Source organism: Mya arenaria, chromosome 2 (genome assembly GCF_026914265.1).
Source record: "Mya arenaria isolate MELC-2E11 chromosome 2, ASM2691426v1".
Taxonomy (NCBI): Eukaryota; Metazoa; Mollusca; class Bivalvia; order Myida; family Myidae; genus Mya; species Mya arenaria.
In genome coordinates, this window is record NC_069123.1 from 8,852,428 (window position 1) to 8,871,137 (window position 18,710).

General features: G+C 36.7%; 1 protein-coding gene across 9 annotated transcripts in view; it reads left to right on the forward strand.

Moving 5' to 3' along the window:
- Positions 1 to 5,720: 5,720 nt before the first annotated feature.
- LOC128206715 (voltage-dependent T-type calcium channel subunit alpha-1G-like) overlaps positions 5,721 to 18,710 on the forward strand; it is a 39,707-nt gene continuing 26,717 nt past the window's right edge. For 5 of the 9 annotated variants that reach the window (XM_052909384.1, XM_052909361.1, XM_052909395.1 and 2 more), the window contains exons 1-7: positions 5,721 to 5,961; positions 7,392 to 7,415; positions 9,430 to 9,527; positions 10,439 to 10,610; positions 13,003 to 13,288; positions 14,879 to 14,971; positions 15,743 to 16,538. In XM_052909384.1, coding sequence (XP_052765344.1) covers positions 5,735 to 5,961; positions 7,392 to 7,415; positions 9,430 to 9,527; positions 10,439 to 10,610; positions 13,003 to 13,288; positions 14,879 to 14,971; positions 15,743 to 16,538 — 1,696 coding nt within the window. In that variant the 5' untranslated portion in view covers positions 5,721 to 5,734. The remainder of the gene's footprint in view (positions 5,962 to 7,391; positions 7,416 to 9,429; positions 9,528 to 10,438; positions 10,611 to 13,002; positions 13,289 to 14,878; positions 14,972 to 15,742; positions 16,539 to 18,710) is intronic. The other 4 variants (XM_052909427.1, XM_052909375.1, XM_052909418.1 and 1 more) reach the window with 2 other exon arrangements.

Genomic DNA, 18,710 nt, shown 5'->3' on the forward strand with positions numbered 1-18,710 from the left:
ACTGTTGGACAGCGTATTGGCATGGACTCGCGTAATTCATCTTAGACTGGCTTAAACTAGATCTTATTTTCATTATTGGTGACTTAATAAAGATATATATGTTTATGCGTATACATATTGAAATTCGCTAATTGGAGTGTTTTTCCATCAGTTAAAAGTAGTTCCCCCCCCAAAAAAAAAATGAGAAAAACTTGCCTCAATGAGTGTGGTCAGAAAAAAAAAGAAACGCTGAACAGTTAATCATTTTACCTGTTATAATTCCCGCATGTGTCAATCAAATTTGTGTTCATGGCAACCTTTATCATGTAGAAATAGCTGAAGCAGCTGCGTTCGGCATCTCAACTTGGGTTTTTCAAACTTGTTTCTGACGGCAATAAACGTATTATCGCTAATGAGACGTTAACGGGCTTAGAACCCGTTGATGATTGTGGCATTACGTCAAAAACAATCTGTTCTAATTGTCAAACTTAGAAAGGAAATACACAGGCGCGTACCTGCCTATACGCGAGTCCACATGATTCTTACAAAAAAATCAGCCAAAGTTGCAGTATACATACTTGACTTCATGATCCTAAAACTGTCCATTTTCCAGTTATTTAATATAAAGCACCTCAGAACGCCCTGAATGCACCTGATTGCTTGCACCATGGTTTTCAAAAAAATCTGAGGGGGTATGCCACCGGACCCCCCAAGCACAATTATGAATCCACAGCTCCTATGTCAGCTTACATGAGTGACCTTTTAAGCCGTATATCTAATAGAAACATTGATACGAGTTTAGTATGTGCTCGGCTTCAAATTCTATCAATTGATTTGTTTTAAATGTTGTCAAAAGGTCAGCTCAGTTCAAATATTGCATGTTTGTCATAACACATGGCCTAGTCTAAGTGCAAAATCGCAAGTGAGAAAAAAATCTTGATTTATGGTTATATATGGAAAAACAGAAGCGGACATTCGTTTTAAGAATGATATCGCTTACACAAAGGCTAGTGATTTTATTGCAACTCTGGAAGCAATAATAGCATTAACAAAAACGGAACCTGCACAGCAGACGACGCTCATAGAAGCACTAAGACACAGAAACTCGAATCAATAATCTACTTCTCATTAGCTGGACAGAAATGAATGTTTCTATATACGGACTTGATGACGCAAATGGCTTTTTTCAGTTTTATGATAAATAACTCAGATCTCTGAAAGATTTCAAGAGGGTTCTGACTTGTGCAGTTCCAGGCAGCTTAGGTTTCACTTAAACAGGCATCGATATTAAATGACATACTAAAGATACTCGTACCTTGGTAAAATAATCAAATTGGTTAGCTTGATCTGGTTTAGGTCACGTAAGAACACTTTGGACATTTAATATGTGGCATTTATGTCAAATTGAGATAATTTTCTACAAATTGTTCCTCACAGCGAAAATCCTTACTAATTATTCCAATTTAGCAAACATGAAGTACAAAATGGCGTGTTCTCAGATAGCATTGTGTGACCTGTTGTCTGTCGCAAGAGTAGGGTGTTCAACTTCCAGGTCATCAAGGTCATGTTGGCTTTTGGCTTGAAAATAAACATCCGAACCGGATTTAAACTAAAGAACAAATGAGAAAGGCGCCAATAGAAGAAGGGCGGACAATTTGAACCTACGGCAATGCGAAAGAGTTCCCTCCCTTAGTGATAATTAAATTTCCTCAAAATTTGTTAATTTAGAGTTCCTATGGCACTTTTTTCTATAAAACGTATCAATACCAGATTCCTGGTATGAAGATATTTGTTATGAAGACGCATGTTATTTGTCTATTAGGCAGTATACATAAAACAGAAATCAAGCTTCAATTAAGGGAGAGATTATGTGGTTTTCTTATCTAGGCAAATTGTCATCAGCAATATTGATTCTGGAAGCGAACGCTTAAAAATGGCAATTTTAAGATGTTAGCTAAAGGCGTGTGTAGATTGCAAATGATAATTAAGCATTTTCTTACTAGTTTGTTACTTAGGTATTTGAGCATTGGATCATAAAAGTCTTGTACGAGTGCTTATACGCTCGCACATGACATGGACAGATTGCAAAAACATGGAGACAAATTGATCCGGCTAAATGCAGTCTCCGTCATTTACAAATTGGTTTTTGCGAAATTTACGATATACGAATGAGGTTCGTTTGGTATACCTCACAAAAGCACTCACTCGTCTTGTCTTATCTCCTGTCAATTTCAACATGACGGAATTTTTGGAACGATGCACGGTGAAGTTTTGGCCAAGGATTGCATTATTGAAATACACAACCTTAGATATGAGACCACCCCGCTATGACGACCAGTTTCTCAAAGTCCCATATGTGGTCTGAATAGAGGGGATTTACTGTAGAAGCAAATCTAAAATATTTCACACGTGTAGAAGCAGAAAATAGAATTGGGTTTTATAGGCTAAGAAATGATTTCATATATTTTATGGCAAAAACGTTATTTAGAAATTAACGTCACTTACTTGTTCATTTACCTCGGTTGTGACCCGTGGTGATCCACGTGAGAACCCCGTTTGAAGGCACGTGATTCCTCGCCATGGAAGGCAATGATAAAAAGAAAACTTAGGTAACCCTAATGGCCAAGCAGATAAAAAATAAAAGGCTTTATAACGGACAAACAACACCGTCATATCACAAATGAACAAAACTATATCAATATACTTTGAGGCTTAGGAACAGACAGCGTTACACGAGATCGTTTGCGACTTATCCTAGTTAACGAATTCTCAACCGTGTGCTTGTACCATTATGGTTGAATAATTGCAAAAGAATCCTTGTTATAATCATTGTCCAATTAAGTACCGGTTGACCATATATGTGATTATTGCTCTCAGACAATACTCTACTCAAACGAGTGTTTCCATTATGTTGCTATGGTCATTTTATTGCTCTTAATTATCGTGTTTTTGCTACGAATAATGACCACAACTATATTTTTTTTCTCGGAATAACAAAAAGAGTCTGAACTTTCTTTGAACCCACCAAAATGAATCCAAAGCTCCAACAGTGAGTTTGAGTACTACAAAACAACCGTAAACAATTAAAGAAAACAACACGTGATCGTCATTTGGACCCCGGGAAATTGATCCTGGTGGATATAATTACCAATTATTGTTCGCCCCTGATTAGTAGGGAGGACATGAGTTCTTTTACAGAATTATATCTTTAGATAAAGTAAATGATATCTTTTAACAGGAAACACTATGAGTTGATCAAACAAATATTACGCTAATAGCTGGAGGAAATCATACAGAATAAAAGAGACTTAGCTAAAAATGAGCTCAAACCAAACCGTTTGCAATAAAGTATGTTCAAAGATGTAAAAGTACGCATATTTTCTATTTTGAATTGAAAGAATGTAAGGCATATCTTGAAAATGTAACTTCAGTGTATCTGGCTATATAAAGCTACACTCTCAAGGCTGACCGTTTTGACTTTTCTTTTAATTTTTGTCTCAGAATCAGCTAATATGGGCACCAATGCCCTAAATTCAGTCATATAAGATAACTCACTATACAACAGTTCTCAAATAGTTGGAAATCTACCAAAAACTCATTTTTCTTAAAGCATAAGTAATGTTTTTGGTCTTAAACATACATTTTTGAATGAAATATGAAAAATTGCGATTAAAAGTTGTCAACATAGTCAATCTGTGAGAGTGCAGCTTTAATTCAATTGAATGTTAACGTCGCCGGGACTTGAAAGACATTTAACCATGCTGTCAATCTAATGCAATGGTAATGACCTAGTATCGTTTATGTTTAACCTATCATGACTTATATAAAAAATATAGTATAGCCTTATGTTCAACATAAATGTATAATGTTGTAAAACTATACAATTCATGTACACTGTTTGACATGTATATACTGTTCCACATTGTCTGGTCATAATTCAATTTATACTATATTATCGCCTAAGTGTTAAAGCAAAATAGAAATTTCCCTGAAAATGACAGATTTTCTAGCCAGCCGCAATAAGAAACACCGAGTCTCGCGCTTAGACTCCGCCCCAGGGAATAGTTTGTAGGTCCGATATTTTTTAGTAAATACTTTTCCACATTATAAGATAATCACTAAGTTATTGTATAGAAGACAATCCACAGGATATACCCATCAGTTTCATTAAGATAACAGTCTTGGCAAAAATTGAGCCCTGGGATTTGATTGCTTGTGAAGATATTCTTGTTTCTTCTATAATTAAAATTTATATGGTTTGGTCATTTAAGGCCACTTAGCTGCATAAATACATGGCGAGGAATCATGTGTCCTGCTCATGTCTCTTTTATACACTGGTAGCTTTTGTATTTAAATTTAAAATTAACATGAATTATATCTATTCCATCTCCGCCCCCACCCACTTCGACACACACACAAACACCATTTCTTTAATAGTTGTTCTGCTGAAATTTAGCTGATATCGACTTTGGTTTTTGCAGCCTTTTGCTGGCATAGGAATTCTTTATGTTTTATTTTTGAATGAACATGTGTACCTTCAAAACAGGTAAGTAGTGGCTTAAATATGTAGAGCTAAATACCTAAGGTTACAAATAAGTCTTGACACAAACATTTGTAACTGCTCTTATAATGCATCTGTTGGCAATACGTCGACCATGCCTCTCTCAATAACAGCTAAATCCATCTCACTTAACAAAAAATTGATTTACACAAGGTCTGTTTTCTATCTTCACATATTTGACATTTATTTTTGCTCGTAAATCGAACGGATGTAATTATTGTCTGTTTCTATTTAGATTCATTCCACGTGTACTCCAATGAGCATTAATTGTGCATTTTATATTGCTATAAAATTAGTTTTATTACAACAACGAAAAACTAATCTTTGGCACCTATTTTTGCCGAAAAACACATTTTTCTTAAAGCGTTAGAAACGTTTTACGTCATAAAACATCAATCTTCTGATAAAATATGAAAGACTGCGTTCAAAAGTTGTCAAGACGTTCAATCAGAAGCTTCAAAATCATTAATTGAGCATTTAATATTGCTGTAAAATTACTTTTATTACAATTCAAAAACAAATTGTGACGTATGGTTCTCTTCCTGTTAAGCTTGTTTTGTTCTGATACACATACATCAATGTTTTAGCTAGAACTTAGTATTTACCATTATATATATGCATTTCTATTTAATATGAAATGCATACTGTCATATTAACAAGGGCTGGCATGCAATATTGGTCTTGATGGGATCTAAGAACGATGTAGCTAATCGGATTACTTGTTACTAATAACTGACCAATAGAGTGAATGAAGTTGAATATTGAATACCAGTCCTGGGAATGTACTCAAACGTGATTTTATAGTAATATGATAAATTATTAATTCGTTAAGTTTAACTTGCATGTCACGTTTTAGACATATAGTGTGAGAGTAGCTAAGCTGTATATATGTCCATGTCTTACCAAAGCGATTGTGGGTTTACTACTCACAATGGGAACCTTTCTCGTGGCCTCTCAGAGAACCAAAAAATGGTTTCTTCCCATGAACGGGACCTTTAAGTGAGTGATTCTTTAATGAGCTTTCGGCTCAGTCGAATTCAAATAAGTTGGTATATCATGTGTTGAGATTTTGTTGATATGAAGATTGCTTGATTTATTCCATGTCGCATATTTTCTGGTATGACAGCATTTTAATAGCTCCGACCTAAATGATATATTCCTTAACTGACCTTCACTTGGTTCGAGCGGCTCAGCATGTTTGTCATCATCCTCAACTGCGTCACCTTGGGCATGTACCAGCCATGCAATGACAATGTCTGTACCACCCTTCGCTGCAAGATCCTGGAGAACTCTGATCACTTCATTTTCGCCTTCTTCGCCATCGAGATGATCATCAAGATCATAGCCATGGGCTTCTGGGGCGAGATGACCTACTTAGCGGAATCCTGGAACAGACTTGATATGTTCATCGTCATGGCAGGGTAGGTTGCTTAAGATAGATGATTGAGTTCTTTTATTACTTCTTTCTCTTTTGTCTTAATTTCTAGAGCTGGAACGTTTGATATGAGAGTTTCCATGGTTTATAGTTTTTAATCTTCAATGTAATTAGATTTTAACTTTAATTTATTATTGATATTTTTTATAATATTGGAATGTGATAGTCATTTTATTGATGTTTTACTAGAAGAATAGAAAAGGAAGCAGTTTTTCGTATGTTTTCAGATGTATAAGACATTATTAATGAATGGTATAGAAAAAACATGTATATAACACGTACGCACAAAGGATGCAGAATATATTATCAAAATACAAGCACGATATAAACATAAAGGCTCCTATATATACTTTCATAGTAATTAATTTGCATCCGCTATTCTCAAATCTTGGGTTCATATTAAGCTTTCTTGCATGGTCTCATATTTCATTATGCGGAAAATAACACAATATATTCTGCCATATTTGCCGACACGAAGTTATTTCTTTTTTGGGGAACCATTTAAAGCCATCTGTATATAGAATCGCAAAAGCTTTGAAATAGTTCGGCATATATAAAGACATAGAGAACAATGTAGAATAGTTGAAAACGTTATCCTTCCCATCGTATAATATACTAAAATATTTACTCCCGTTTTCATTTCTGGATGTTCTATATTTGGATGAATATTTCTCGCATTTACCCCGCACCCCGCACCCCGTACCCCGTACCCCGCACCCCGTACCGAAAGTGAATGTTTTAACCATACGTGTTGTCGTTTAACAGAAACATTGATTCCCGTGTCGAATGCACCCAACACCTTTGATAGTTTATATTCGTGTATACCTTGCTTAACACACCCGCATGATCCTATACATGCTGTGTGTTTTGGTGACATATTCTGCGTCCTACAGCAGTATATCCATACCATGCAATCGTATCTCCTCGGCTATATTCCATCGAAAACAACCTCGAATGTTCATGGACGGTTTACAATGTCAGAATTACGTACATTTAACTGTAATGCAAGTAGACCGCGTAGTGATTTCAATTGAGCAGTTAGGTCAAATGAATCTTAATCATTTATGCAATAAAACACTTAATTGAGAATAAATTTGAAATTGGTAAAACAAATTTAATATTAAAACACTACAATTAACTTGAAAAATATTAATAATATTACGAACTACTTCTACTGATGTACCGTCATACATCCGCGGTTGATTTCGCTGGAGAATGGCCGAGGAGTTCCGATTGCTACCATGCTGTTAGAAAACAAGTAGAATTGCCAGCACGAATTTTGGTCATCTATGAATAATTTACAATTGACATTATTATTTTGCGAAGCATGGATTGTGCCATAGAATTTATCAAATACGTTATACACACATAGATATTTTACTTAATATCGCTTTTATGCATTTTCATGCTATAAAGAGTTGTTGACTACGTAGTTGACAAGTAAGATATGTTTTCATTTTCTGCCTAGATGTGTGGTGTATTGCATGAACAAATGTTGTTTAACCCACAAACAAAAATTGTATACGAGTGTATGGGATTCAAACATTCACAGTATGCATTATGCTTTACTTCAAAGAGAACCAATAGCATCATCACTTTCAATCACATCTCGTAGTATTATGCACAAATCAATTATACCACCCCCACCCCCCAGGTCCGGGGGTATACCGGGGATAGCCGGGGAAAATGGGCCGTGTGTTTACCTTCCAGGTGGCCCCGCAGTGCCGGGTAAATGCGGTGGTTTTGTCTTAGCGCTAAAATAGCGGGGAATGGGCCTTACCAAGGAGGCGGGGACATTGGCGGGGATTTTACCAGCAGTTCGTCCCCGAAGTGCGGGGATTTTACCCGGGCTTGGCTGGACTGAAAGTCAAAGTCCCGCTATTCCCCGGAACTGTGGTGGCCGTGGTTATAATTGACTGGTGTATTACTACGTTGTCGTTTTGTTATGTTTTTCAAATCAGATTTGATATTGTCTGTCGAGATGTTTGTCTGGTTAAATAATTAATAAACTTTTAAATCTAAGTTTAGAATAACCATGCCGACTTGCATTCCAATTTTCGGTGTATTTAACAAATATAAGAGACATAAATTATAAAATGCATACAGAAAATGTATCATAAAAATGATATCATTGTGGCAAAATGTAGGTTATATTATTATTGACAGTAACATTTGCTTTAAGACCTAACCTTAAATTTACCCTCCTAATTACTATTATATTGGTGGTTGTATGCGCATTTAATTAATAACAATGCAGTAAGCTTTAATTCGGACGTACGTGAATAACGCATCGTTCAATTGCATGGGTGTGTGTAAATACACTGTTGATCAGGTGGCAAGGTATACTGGCCTTGGGTGAAGGTCACTGGTGTTGTACTGTGATGCTCAGCTTTGTTGATATCGATATGAACTCCATTAACACGTAGATTAAAATAACTACTTAACCAACCTATACAGTACGCATTATTTTCCAAAATACTGTCTGCTCTGAGTTCAGTTAAGGCTTGCAATCGTTCATGTTAGCTAACGTAACCCGGGTAAGGAATCACGTGACTAAAAGGGGTTCTCACATGGATCGCCACGGGTCACAAACGATGTAAACAATCAAGTCGGTAAGCGAAGCATTGTTTTACACAATTCCGTCAAGTTGAAATGTTGGCCAAGGACTGCATCATTAAAATACAAGCAAATTCAAACTATTTCAAATGTGTAGAAACAGAAAATAGCATAGTCTTTTCTAATGGGTCATAACACATTTTCAGATATTTTCTGTCAAAAAAGTTAGAAATAAACGTCACTTGCATGTGTGTTTACATCGGTTGTGACCCGTGGTAATCCAAGAACCCCTTTTAGTCAATAAATTTTGAGAAAATTTAATAATTATCAAGGGAGGGAACTCTTTCTCATTGTTGAATGTTTAATTGTCCGCCCTTCTTTATTTTGGCGCCTTTCTCACTTGTTCTCTAGTTTTAATCCGGTTCGGATAGGTGTTTTCGAATCCAAATTGAATCGCAGTGAATAAACCGCAAACGGGAAACCAATTACAAACATTAGCCGCAAACACCCTTACTGAACGCAGGGCAAGTCATATATTTTGTCTAATATGCCATCAATTGATTAAACAGATTAACTATATTGAAATAAGTCGCAGATCATTTTTTTGGCAAATTCCATAAGATGTTTATGCGCTTATTAATGCAAAGACAGGCAGCCATTTGAGTTTGCTTCTATTAGTTTTGTAACACATGACTATCATGGATAATACTGAAACCCAGAAAGTTTGATGTACTGAATAGTAATAGCATTAAATTTTATTACACTTAATTAAAATGATCACTTTTTGTATATCTTCTTCAATAAAAATGCATATATTTCTAAATCGTTAAATATTTATGTCCTTTATGTGTGTATTTATGTGTTTATGTATTTTATTTCTTTTTTATGTACATTACAGCACAATGGAGTACGGAATCGACTCCGAGAACCTCAGTTTGTCAGCCATTAGGACAATCAGAGTCCTGCGACCCCTCAGGGCCATCAACAGAATACCAAGTAAGTCGGCAAGGTTTAATAAGCGTTACATTATGACTTATTATAATTCTCGCATTGTTATTTTAGTTCATTCTAAAGATCTGTTTGTATAATTATTATCAATAGTGTGTGCTTTTCCAAGAGAAATATGCCTGACATCAGAGACAATGTAAAAGGACATAATAGACACTCAACAAATACTTAACAAATATCAATCTGTTTCAAAGCTTGAATTGTCTATGACGTGTGTTCATTACAAATAAAGTGCTCTCTTGCGTCAGTGTTAGATTGATATCAAACGATTGATACCGATTTAATGAGGACACTTCGATAGGTCACATCTTGACAAAGCTGCCCCCTAATAACTCACATCCGCGCTAATTAGAGCCTTAAACCACGCTGTGAACAATCACTCTGTCAGATGTATAGAACTTTCGTTAATCATGGATGTTGGTTCAGATACCACGTGCCCTTGTTAGTTATTCGTACCTGACCTCTCTTACCAAATATGCGTATATTTCTTTCCATGCTAGAGTTTCAATATTCATTCGGAACACCTCGACCATTTCCCATCGAAAACAACCTCGGATGACTATGCCGGTATATCATTAGAAGTAGTTCGTAAAATTTTAAATCATTGTAATATTTCATTGTATTGTTTTAACATGTATTTTGTATAACAAAGTTTTAATTGATTGCGTAAATTATTTCAAAAATAATTAAGATTCTTAAGAGTAAAGTCATTAAGTTTAACTGCTCTATTGAAATGACTATGCGATCTACTTGCAGCGTAGTTAAACTGTTAAGATTTCTGACATTGTAAACCGTCCATAGTCCGAGGTCTCTCTCTCTCTCTCTCTCTCTCTCTCTCTCTCTCTCTCTTGTTTGAAAATATAGCTGTAGAATGTAAAACCTTTCTTTCATCTTTTCAGGTATGCGAATCCTTGTCATGCTCCTCCTGGATACCTTGCCCATGCTGGGTAACGTCCTGCTCCTCTGCTTCTTCGTCTTCTTCATCTTCGGCATCATCGGCGTTCAGCTATGGGCCGGCGTCCTCCGTAACAGATGCTTCATCAACATCAGCGACGATATACCATATAAACAGTGAGTAATTATAAATCAAACTGATTTTTAAAGGGGCTAGACACCAGATAATATACAATCGAAGAGAAAGGTAAATTGTCAAAAACTTAAATAAAACTGACATCGTTGTGTACAACGCATTGAATCTTAGCATCTGAGTCATGGGCTTCGTACCAGCTCCCACTGACAATTTCTTAGCATCTGAGTCATGGGCCTCGTACCAGCTCCCACTGACAATTTCTTAGCATCTGAGTCATGGGCCTCGTACCAGCTCCCACTGACAATTGCTTAGCATCTGAGTCATTGGCCTCGTACCAGCTCCCACTGACAATTTCTTAGCATCTGAGTCATGGGCCTCGTACCAGCTCCCACTGACAATTTCTTAGCATCTGAGTCATGGGCCTCGTACCAGCTCCCACTGACAATTTCTTAGCATCTGAGTCATGGGCCTCGTACCAGCTCCCACTGACAATTTCTTAGCATCTGAGTCATGGGCCTCGTACCAGCTCCCACTGACAATTTCTTAGCATCTGAGTCATGGGCCTCGTACCAGCTCCCACTGACAATTTCTTAGCATCTGAGTCATGGGCCTCGTACCAGCTCCCACCGACAATTTCTAAGCATCTGAGTCATTGGCCTCGTACCAGCTCCCACCGACAATTGCTTAGCATCTGAGTCATTGGCCTCGTACCAGCTCCCACTGACAATTTCTTAGCATCTGAGTCATTGGCCTCGTACCAGCTCCCACTGACAATTTCTAAGCATCTGAGTCATTGGCCTCGTACCAGCTCCCAATGACAATTTCTTAGCATCTGAGTCATTGGCCTCGTACCAGCTCCCACCGACAATTGCTTAGCATCTGAGTCATTGGCCTCGTACCAGCTCCCACTGACAATTTCTTAGCATCTGAGTCATGGGCCTCGTACCAGCTCCCACTGACAATTTCTTAGCATCTGAGTCATGGGCCTCGTACCAGCTCCCACTGACAATTTCTTAGCATCTGAGTCATTGGCCTCGTACCAGCTCCCACTGACAATTTCTTAGCATCTGAGTCATGGGCCTCGTACCAGCTCCCACTGACAATTTCTTAGCATCTGAGTCATGGGCCTCGTAATAGCTCCCACTGACAATTTTAGGTTTGTTTTGATGAAATACTGTATTTCTCGATTTTTTAACCATCGGGTGTCTGGTCCCTTTAAAGAACTAAATCGATCTGTGTTTTTACGATATAGCTATAGCTAACATTGCCTGTTTTAATGCCCAGAAAGGACTAAGATATTTTAAAATCAATTGTCCACTTGTATAACAGTTTGCCATGTCCTTTTCAAATCCATAAAGAATCATTTGCAAAAATAGCTTATGTAAACATAAAGTAAGTTAACCTTTAAACAGACGTACGGTTTCTTTTTTGCCTTGGACATTAAAAAGTTCTCCTTTCGTTTGTGTGTAATCATTGCAACCAGTAATACAAGAAAAGACATTATCAAGTTGGAATATAGTAATATAAGTTTGGTGTAATATTATAAAATGTTTTCGTATACTAAGCCATGTGCATCTTTTGTCAATATTTTTTTTTATTTTATTGATGCGGTTTTAAGTTTCTACATCTCCGATGATGATAATTGCGTTGTTTTATTTGTGTGAGATAATAGTACAACTATTACACCTGTTTTAGAAATATGATCCGTGTTGAATGGAGTTAAATAATCATGTGAGAAGCAGGACCAAAGTCACTCGCCTTTGATACTGAAAGATTCATCACCACCTTAAAGTAGAAAATTGCTATGATTTACAATCGCAAATAAACCAGACAGTCCCAATAGATTTGGCTCGATTTTTACAAATCCGTGTTCAGAAACGTGCGTCATCTGTGTCGCTGAGGTTTAGAATTGTCATCAATATTCTATATGCGGACTTTGTTTGTTTACTGCCAATTTTAATTCCGCGCAATAACATTCTCGTTATTTCCATAGAGAGATAGTTTCCTACTGTTTGTTTATTCTGATGCGTGGTGCCTTTTCTGGTATAATTACAGGAACACTAGAACCTTAGCAATTACCAATCGGACGTGTACATGTCATTGCTAAGACTTTTGTAATTCGTCAGAATCGGCTACTCGAATCAATTATGTATGAAATTTAATAACTTGACAAGGTACAGCAAATATTTTATGACTTGGTGGGGTTAAGCTGTGTAATTTGTAATTTCTTGTCCGGACAGCTGCCCTTATAAAAATACACGATAAGCTCCAGCAAAGTTATTGTTATATATTGATGCGACTAAAACGGCCATTATTTTTAATTCATCATTGACTTCATTCATTTTATTGGTCAGTTTTTAATAACAAGTATTCCGAGTAGACATACAAAAGTAAATATTGAAAAGGTAATAAAAACTATTTGTTTCTTTTCAGCTTAAATCTTACTCCATACTACCTTCCAATGAAAGACTATGAGGACTACATTTGCGCGCGTCCCGGGGAGTCGGGCGGGCGCGAGTGCCAAAACCTTCCACGCTACCAGTTTGAGGGCATCAAATGTAACGCATCCGCTAAGCCATTCCACAACAATACGCCCACGAACAGCTCATGTGTTAACTGGAACCAGTATTATACCGTCTGCGATGCCAGCGATAAGAATCCTTTCCAAGGGGCTATATCATTTGACAATATCGGCCTCGCCTGGGTTGCCATTTTTCAGGTAACTGTCAATGATAAATTTATCTCTGCACCTAAATTCAGTGATAAACTCTGCACCTATATTCAGTGATAAACGTTTCACCTAAATTCAGTGATAAACTTTTCACCTAAATTCAGTGATAAACTCTGCACCTAAATTCATTGATAAACGTTTCACCTATATTCATTGATAAACTTTTCACCTAAATTCTGTGATAAACTCTGCACCTAAATTCAGTGATAAACTCGGCACCTAAGTCATTAATAAACTTTTCAACTTAATTCAGTGATGAACTCTGCACCTAATTTCAGTGATGAACTCTGCACCTAAATTCAGTGATAAACTCTGCACCTAAATTCAGTGATAAACTCTGCACCTAAACTCAGTGATAAACTCTGCACCTAAATTCAGTGATAAACTTTGCACTTCAATTCAGTGATAAATTCTGCACCTAAATTCAGTGATGAACTCTGCACCTAAATTCAGTGATAAACCCTGCACCAAAAGACATTACTAAACTCTGCACCTAACGTCAGGTGTGAACTCTGCAATTAAAAAATAGCGGTAAACTCTGCACCTCTTTTCAATAATAAATTTTGAACCTAAAAGCAAGGATTAACTCAACAGCCACAGCGATAATGCCGTACTTTATTTTAAACTATTTTCTTGAACTTAATGATATTGAGATATTTCCTTTCATACCCTCTGTTTTCCATTTAACATTGCGACTTGTTATCTACCTGTTATCAAATTGAAGTGTTTGTTTATCTGGTTATAACTTTGAACACAATGACTACTGTGTTTAATTTGTACTGACTGACAGAGTAAGTTTAGCGTACATTCCAGATCAAACTCATGTGGTACTCATATAAATGTTAGGTAATACCAACCAACAAAATATAAACAAAACAACACAACGTCTAGTACGTTTTCAATTATGGTTGAAAGACTTATTCTGAATATATACCAGATCGCATGAGGCGTTTTTAAGATGTCAGGGACGGACCTCGTATTTTACGTTAGTGGGGCTGTGACTTAGGGGCGTAACCTTTTGACTTGCGCTTCTCCCTCTGAACCGAAATTATTTGATTTCACTTGTTAGCAGGGGGTTTGGGGGGGGGGGGGTAATTCCACAATGAAATTGAAACAATTCATATTACAAAATGGTGCATTTTGGGCGTATTTTAATACTTTGTCTTATATATTGTAAATAAAAGTAAACTTGGACGATATTAAGGGGGAGGGGGGGGGGGGGGACTGTCGCCGAGCGCACCCCCATGGATCTGCTAGTAGATGTTATAACTCTTAAATAATATTCATCTACGTATTAAGCAACATCTTGTACAGTTAACTTGCGATAATTCGAGGACGCTCGAGACTTCCATAAAATCTCGAGTTATCCGATGTTTCATGTAACCTCAAGTTTGGATCGCATTTATGTATTTCCAAATGGGTCCAGTGTCAAAACAATTTCAGAAAACCATTATAATGTGTATTATTCTTCTAAATGGTGTTGTTGAAATATCAGTCTTAAAAGGTAAAGAATAATAACACTTACATTAATCTGCTTTTATATACGTTTTTCTTACGCAATGTATTTTTTTGTTTTAGGTGATAAGTCTGGAGAGCTGGGTGAACATTATGTACTACGTGCAAGATGCCCATTCCTTCTGGGACTGGACATATTTTGTAGCTTTAATTGTGGTAAGACTCTACTATGTTTCGTCAGGCTAGACATAATTATCAGTATTTTATTTTCTTGCCAGGGACATCCATGATTTTCTTACCGGTCGTTTAGAATGCAACTTGCAGTGTCCATAGATAGCGTGTTAAATTTCAACCTGGTTTGTTTAAAGCTGCACTCTCACACATTAATCGTTTTGACTATGTTTTCATGATTTGTTTTGAAATGAGCAAATTTTTGCGTGAATGTCTGGAAACAAGTGATAAATGACTACTGACCAATGATCAGATCGCAATTTTTATATATTTAATGCATTTTCGAAAATTTATGTTTTATGGCTAAAAGCGTTACTAACGCTTTAAGAAAAAAATGAGTATTTCGGCAGTTTTCCAAACAATTTAGATCTGTTCTTTTGTGAAAGATCTTATACGTCTGCATTGAAGGCTTTGGTGCCAAAATCGGATGATTCTGAGACAAAAAAAAAAACAAAGAAAAAAGTAAGAACTATCAATCTGTGAGAGTGCAGCTTTAACTGTTCTACACTGCCAACTATGAATAACAAATATAACTTTTGTTATCTTTACTTATTCATAAAACGTTAAGACAGTGATTGTGTCATTGTAAAAAGTTAATTAAGTTAACATTTTACTTTCAGGAAATTGTAATTGTGCTTTTTTGAGCGACGAAAAAGTCGGTTTCTGTTTTTTTTTGTTTTTTTTGGATTTAAGTTTTTCTTCCCCGTTCAAAGCAGTTAATCTAGATTGCATTACAAATGTTCAATTTCCTTCCAGATTGGATCATTCTTCATGATCAACCTATGTCTAGTCGTTATAGCAACGCAGTTTTCCGAAACGAAGAAACGCGAGACAGAACGCATGTTGCAGGAGAGAAAGAGATACCAGTCCTCCAGCACGCTTGCCAGCAACTCTGAACCCAGCAGTTGTTACAACGAAATTCTTAAATATCTAGCACACCTATATCGCAGGGCCAAACGGAAACTGTTAAAAGTGTACTATGAAAAGACGGGCCAAAGCCACAAGAAGGTGTTACCACAGCTTGTCCTTGGGAAAAAGAAAAGGAAAGGTATCCACACGCATTCCCATGTATGTAATCATGCACGTAGTAAGAATATGAGAAATGCGCATTATCATTATCTATATCTCAATCATGAGAATGTGTCATCCTGTCCCGATAGCACCCCTAACCATGTAGCGCCTAGAGCTAGTCCCGAAGCTTCAGAAATAGATCCGATATCTTCGCCAAGAAGGCCGTTCTTGACAGTGCCATCGGCGGGCTTACATTCATCGTCACAGTCTCTGAACACGTTAGCTCTTGCTGCCGCCGAGGTCCTGACGCCTTCCCTCTTCAAGTCGTTTGTTCCTCCTTCGCCGAACCATCTATCGCCCAACATGTCAAACTCGAACAGCCGGAACCCGTCCTTCAGTTTTGACGGAAGTGTTAGACATCTCCACATCCTTCCAGATGTGATATCCACGCATAGCGCTAAGAATGTGTCCATTGCTGCATCCAACACGCTAGTTAATGATGAGTTTGATAATTTCAAGTTCCATCATGTAAATGAGAAAGGCAAGTAGTGTAGATATTATAGTGCAGTTAAGTTTGATATTATGAGTATTATTATAGTCGAAGCCCGTTGGCTCGAGCTCGCCTGGCTCGAATTATTCGTTGGCTCGAACTAGATGTAAAGGATCGATTTATTTAAACTGAAGTTAAATAATCCCGCTTTGCTCGAATGTTTGGAGGCTTGGGGTATTCTCGCCGGTCCCTGAGAGTTCGAGCCATCGGCGTTCGACAGTATTATATATTTGTTTTATAATTCATATATGCTTTGTATTCTGCTATATTAGCTCGAAGCATGGCTTGTAATATACGCCCTTCATGCTTAATCATTAGCTTAGAGCGAATGTAAACTGGTTATGGGTGTATAAAGTAGAAATGAATGCCTATTATATTCCCATATTGATGTATTATGCTATTTCATAATGATTACAAAAACTTCACCTCAGGCCAAAACAAAATAATTGTTTGTTTTCGAGTTCACTGCCAAATCATAAAGAGTAGGTAGGTCAGGATATATCATTATTATTTATTGTTTTTTAATAGTTTCTTATTATCATATTCATACTTAAAAACGTCGCTATACAAGCTCCAGAAAATTATCCCAAGATGAAACAAATAACAGACACAACTCATGTGTCTGCTTATGATAAATCATAAAGAGTCGGCTGCAAATATTTGTTTTCTTTTTCATAGTTGGCTGCAAAATTAGGATAGGTCGGGGAAACGTCAACAAACTATTGTTTTCATTTCGCCGAAGGTGGTTAAATGTCAACTATATCGGCATCACACTTTCCGTGAAACGAATGGGGTATTTGACTGTATAGGGCAGACTGAAAGAAAAATAGTCAAGTTAATAGCTGTTATGGACATAACTTCAATATTTATATTCAGAAGTCAATATTCAAATGATAATCGTCATTTATTCAGAGCCATATTATAAACCAACTCGGAGTTTGCACATCATAATAGTATATTATTGATCTGACATGAATCCAAGGGAAACAACCAACAGATTACAACGCTTTAAAATATATTTTCAAAAACTGCATTGTCGTCTGACTATTTCCGTTTAAATACGAGTTAAATACAAGATATAAAATCAGAACCTTTACATATGATTTTGCTAAATAAACGGCAATATGGCATAAAGAACAGAACAAAACATTTATTTACCAGACGGATACAGACCAATTTGATCGATTATCATCCTATTAATGACAAATACAAAATGGGTGAAAGTGGTTTCGGTAAAGGTTTAGAAGAAATTTAAACTAAGTATAAACTTAATACAATCATTCATAAAGTACATAAAGTAATTATTCTTATAAATCGAACATACATTTTCCTACTACAGCGACCATTTTGATAACATACACTATCCTATTACAGCGACCATTTCTGACAAATCGGTCATACACTATCCTATTACAGCGACCATTTCTGACATATCGAACATACACTATCCTATTACAGCGACCATTTCTGACAACATACACTATCCTATTACAGCGACCATTTCTGACCAACCGAACATACACTACCCAATTACAGCGACCATTTCTGACATATCGAACATACACTATCCTATTACAGCGACCATTTCTGACATATCGAACATACACTATCTTATTACAGCGACCATTTCTGACAACATACACTATCCTAGTACAGCGACCATTTCTGACATATCGAACATACACTGTCCTATTACAGCGAAAATTTCTGACATATCGAACATACACTATCCTATTACAGCGACCATTTCTGACATATCGAGCATACACTATCTTATTACAGCGACCATTTCTGACAACATACACTATCCTATTACAGCGACCATTTCTGACATATCGAACATACATTTTCCTATTACAGCGACCATTTCTGACAACATACACTATCCTATTACAGCGACCATTTCTGACCAACCGAACATACACTACCCTATTACAGCGACCATTTCTGACAACCGAACATACACTGTCCTATTACAGCGACCATTTCTGACATATCGAACATACATTTTCCTATTACAGCGACCATTTCTGACAACATACACTATCCTATTACAGCGACCATTTCTGACCAACCGAACATACACTACCCTATTACAGCGACCATTTCTGACAACCGAACATACACTGTCCTATTACAGCAACCATTTCTGACAACCGAACA